Source organism: Phaethon lepturus, unplaced genomic scaffold (genome assembly GCF_000687285.1).
Source record: "Phaethon lepturus isolate BGI_N335 unplaced genomic scaffold, ASM68728v1 scaffold23853, whole genome shotgun sequence".
Lineage (NCBI taxonomy): Eukaryota > Metazoa > Chordata > Aves > Phaethontiformes > Phaethontidae > Phaethon > Phaethon lepturus.
The window spans coordinates 9529-14206 of NW_010530098.1; the positions used below are offsets into that span (position 1 = coordinate 9529).

A 4678-nucleotide genomic window follows, 5' to 3' on the forward strand; every position below is an offset into this window, starting at 1 on the left:
GAAACACTAAGTTGCTGCCTGAAGGAAAAAGAGACAAAGCAGAATATAACACAGAAAACAATTCTCAGCATCCCTCATCCATTTTCATAAACACTACATTAAACTCTGACATGACCTCCAAAAATCCATGTTCACATTCTTCAGAAACTGTCAGATATACTCAGAGAGGACAAGAGCAGCAAACGCTGCCAGAGGAGAAGCTTTAGCCAGAGAAGGGGAATCAAGTTACCAAGCTAGACCTGCTCCCCTGAAAGTCTTTTGCGAATCTGATGCACCTACTTCTACGAGGATGAAATACCAGACACACACAGCTCCCAGTGTCCCTCAGCAAGGAGAGGGCTCAAAACAGAGCACAAGGCTGAAAGGGATGATAGTTCATGGCAGACAAAGCAGGAACCGCACACAAGAGCTGGTGCAAAAAAGATAACTTGGGTGCTACATTCAGCAGGCAAAGCGTTTTTTTTTTTTTTGGTATGATTCAGCAACACCAGTTCCCTTCAGCCAGGACTTTGCACTCTTCCAAGTACTTTCAAATAAGCCAAAGTCATCCAGCCCAGGACCAAAATGAACAAGTTTTGTGATTTATAAAGTGTGACTTGAAATATTTCTATCCCCACACTTGTTGGGAGTTTTTGTTGGCACGGGTAGTAGGCAGAAAACAGCGATTTACAAACTCATGAGACTTAAAGTATCTCACAGCACACAGTGACCATTAAACACTTTATTGTTTAGGAGGGAACCTTGGAAAGGAAGAAACACGCCTGCTGGTGTAACCAATGGGAGCATGCTAGGAACAGTTAATCCTAACAAGCTAGTCCGGGTTACTTCCAAATACTTCGGACCCCTTTTTCCAGAGCAAACAGGCAAAGATAACAGCTCTTGAAAATCAGATGTGGATTGGTGAAACCAAAGCTAGCACAGGGTGAACTAGGCTCGTGCTGGGCAAGCCTCCAAGCTACAAGCTGTGCTGGAAGCACCTGTGGTCAATATGATTCTTTACATTGTAATACAACAAAAAAGGAAATGATAGCGTCCCCCTCTCCCAGGACCCTCCTCCCAACTCCAGGAACATCCACTGAGACTGAAACATGCAGGCAATTAGAAGAGGAATCACATCATTTTCTTGGACCGCAAAGGGTAGAAGGCACCAGTTTTGGTCAGTGTCTATCCAGAAGGATGTTGGGGCTTCCAAGGGTGTCTGTGGTCCCTGTCCTCTGCTCTTTGATGGCTGATGTTTATCCAGAATTAACTAACAGCTCCTGAAGGAAAAAGGAGACAAAGGAAAAGGCAGCAAGTTAGTTATGCATCTGTTGACATGGGACTGTTTCCTTCAGAAATGAAGGAGTAATGTTGGCAGGGTGAAAATCCCACAGAAAAATAATCACATTCCACCTGCTGTAAACCACGAGACACTCAAGGGGACAGAGGACTGTAGAAACAAGACAGCAGGTCATGATATCGAAGGCAAGACTGATTCTGTGAACAAGAATATATGTCCCATTGCAAATGATTAGGGTTTATAAATCCTATGGCCTACAGCGGGAGAGAAAGGCCATGGTTTCAGGTAAGCCTCAGAGCAGCTGGGTTGCAGGAGTAAGTGTAGCTCCATGCTAAGTCCCAGCCTCAGCAGGACCCAGGAGCACTTTGACCAGCTGCCATCAAACATGCACACACCACCCACCCACCATGAAACAGGGTCAACATAAGAGTGAGAACGAGAGAGGGAAGAGGAAGAGAGAGAGGGGCTCAGAGACTCCTGACACATTTTATAGCCTTTATCCTATTAAGACCCAAACTCTCCTAAAATTCAACGGAAAATCATGCCTGCTTTGTCTCCACAGCAGTCTCCTGTTTTCCAAGTGATACATCCTCAGATCCCACAGGTATGTGTGTATGAGCTGTGGACATCTGAGGAGTAGAAAAAACAGGAGGCTTTTGACCTTTTTAGGACAGAGATTGCAGAGCCTGGTACGGTCTCTTCCTATTTTTATCTTATCACTCCTATAAAGTCAAAGAAATCAAACCAACAATGCCATCAGCAGTGGATGAGAACACACCCGGCACCAGCTGTAACATTTCTTCCTCTGAGGATCTGGGATATCGATGTTGGACCCTACTTCAAAACCTAGGTAACCAGCTCTCATGCACCAGCAGTGGCATCTTTATATCAATGCACTGCCAGTGTAGCTACACGAACCACAGAATTGCATAGGGTGAGTTCATGCTCTGGAAAGGTGCAGTTCCATTTTGCAGAGTAGGCACTACTTACCCATGTTTACAGGGCCCCGCTAAAGCCAACTACAGAACCACAACTGAATAGTTAGCTGCACGTGGTCTCACCACCCATTTTTACTAGGGCTGGATGTGAGCTCAGTTCTACTCTCTAGGCACTAGCCTTTCTTAAGAGAGAAGCTGTTCTTCCTTGAATGTGAATCAGAAAGGAGAATATCACAAAATAATGATGCTAGCACACTTGACAATATCTGTCAGAAGGTGAGGATGTTATTTGGGCTACTTTTGCATAGCAGGCTGGTATTTGTTGCCTAACACCTGCAAGGTCAGCATATTCAGTCTACATTGACCGTGCATCTCCAAAGACAGCCCCATCTCTAACAACAATGAACTGGAAAAGCTTCAAAGGACTCCAGAATAAAAAGAAAAATGTTTACCAAATTATTTAGACAAAGCTTATGCAGAAATCTGACAAACGAATTCAAACAAATCAATATTACTCGACTAACTCTAATTTCCCAGGTAATTTTTCTCATCATTAGCAACTTCAAAGTTTTGCACAGAGCAATACATTTTAAAAACTCCAATACCACTCACAGAAATTGTAATGAGCGGAGCAGCAACAACTCACAGTTAATTTTGCAATAAAGTAATTTGCTGTATTCACACTGTAACACTTCAGTGAAGTGTTGAGGAATACTACATTTTGTGAAAAAGCCACTGATGCGGCCACTCTGTGGTTAACCCTTGGGGAAGATAGGAAAACCTTTTCTTTTAAGCAGTTTTAAAGAATATCAGTTACACAATTTCATGTTCAAAATCATAACTACGTATTTTTACTCATTCCAGAAGCAAACGTAAACAGCCAGCACTTAACCTCAATCAATTATTTCCAGCCTAACCTACCCACATAGCAGGGACACATCAAGCCAGAGGCTCACAAACATTCCTCGTGCAAAACCATCAGGTTCCCTCTCACTCTGGATGACTAAATTTTCTCAAAATCTTTTGCACAGTGAGCACAGGACCCGAAGCTGACGGGCTGCCAGGCAGCCCAGGCACCGATTTTCCTGCTGCGTAGCTCGCACCACGGGAGGCTTCTGTGAACGAAGGATGCAGGTAACCACACCGTCCATCAGCCCACACGGCTCCCAGTAGTGGCCCGATACATCTAAGGGCAGCCTGTGCTGTATGGAGTGACTAATTAACGCTCCCTCCCTCGTCAGGGCCACGGAGTGCTCGTGAAGTTTATAGGGTCGGCATTTTTGCGGCACTGAAGCATTCCCAGTACACAACAGCCTGTGCACAGGGGTGGCCTTCCCAGATGTTTCGGCCTTTCCTGCTCAGATGCCAATCCAGATCCTGCAGCATTTGCCATGCCAGTGTAGACCACGGGCATCCTGAACCCTCTAATATTACTAAGGTTCAATCTACAAAAAAAGTGAAGCCAGAGTACAGTCTCTGGCTGGCTATGAACCCGTGCTCCTCTGAATCTTCTACCGAACATCCGTGCGGTGCAGGCACGATTAACACCTAATAACGCTGGAGGCCAGAGCTCTCCTCTGCCAGCTACTGTAGAGCGTCACGCTGCCATTGCATGCTGCACAGTGGAAGCTCTGTAAGCCTTGTGGTCTGTTAGCCCATGGTATAAGTCTAGGCTTGTTAGAATAGGCATACAATTGTTTTCACTGTTCCTAGGCCATCAGTTTATAAACCTGTGGCTAACTACTTAAAAGCACAGTTGCACCAATTTCATGCCTCATGCTGTGTAATAGCATGGAAGGATACCATATCTCTAAGACTAAACCCACTCTTTGCTAAGCTAACCATTTACTGTTAGGTGTTTTAATTCCACCTAGCATTGCAGCCATGCCGATACAGATTTGGCACCCCTTCATTTCCTTCCAACCTGGAATCCTCCCTGCAAGATGCTACCAGGTTGCTAAAACACTTACCTTGAGCAGAAGGAGCCAGGAAAGGGAAGGAGAAGCCTCACCTCTCCTACATGCCCGTATCATTGCATATGCACCATACCAGTTACATATGCAACAAGTCCCCGCAGCTTGCAATCATGTGCCGTTCCCACGCAATAGGATACTCCCAATTAATCGAGTTGAGGCTCAGCTTGAAGAAGTTCGGTCCCTCATCACAAAATAACTGCCCCACAGTTGGCATTAGCTGGTCTCTGCTGCAGTCTTAGCAGAGTAACAACTCAGGAAACAAGCAGCCTTTGGAGTGCACCTCACTCGCTCTGATGAGAAGGGACGGTGCCTTTCTTGCACAGGCAGGGTAGATTATTTTTCACACCACTGCCAGTGTAACATCAGGTAGGCACGAGGTTCTACTCTCAACGAGCTCCAGCCCAGCACCTGTACATATGAATACTTCATCCATACAAAGGCAATTCCTCACAGCTGTGGCTGCAGCACAAGCAGGAAAGGCAGGC

General features: G+C 45.5%; 1 protein-coding gene across 1 annotated transcript in view; it reads right to left on the reverse strand.

Annotated features, from left to right (window-relative positions):
* Positions 1-707: 707 nt before the first annotated feature.
* Positions 708-4678, reverse strand: part of CHCHD6 (coiled-coil-helix-coiled-coil-helix domain containing 6) — a 111758-nt gene continuing 107787 nt past the window's right edge. The window contains exon 7 of the mRNA XM_010284171.1: positions 708-1259. Within this exon, the coding sequence (XP_010282473.1) occupies positions 1236-1259 (24 nt within the window). The 3' untranslated portion in view covers positions 708-1235. The remainder of the gene's footprint in view (positions 1260-4678) is intronic.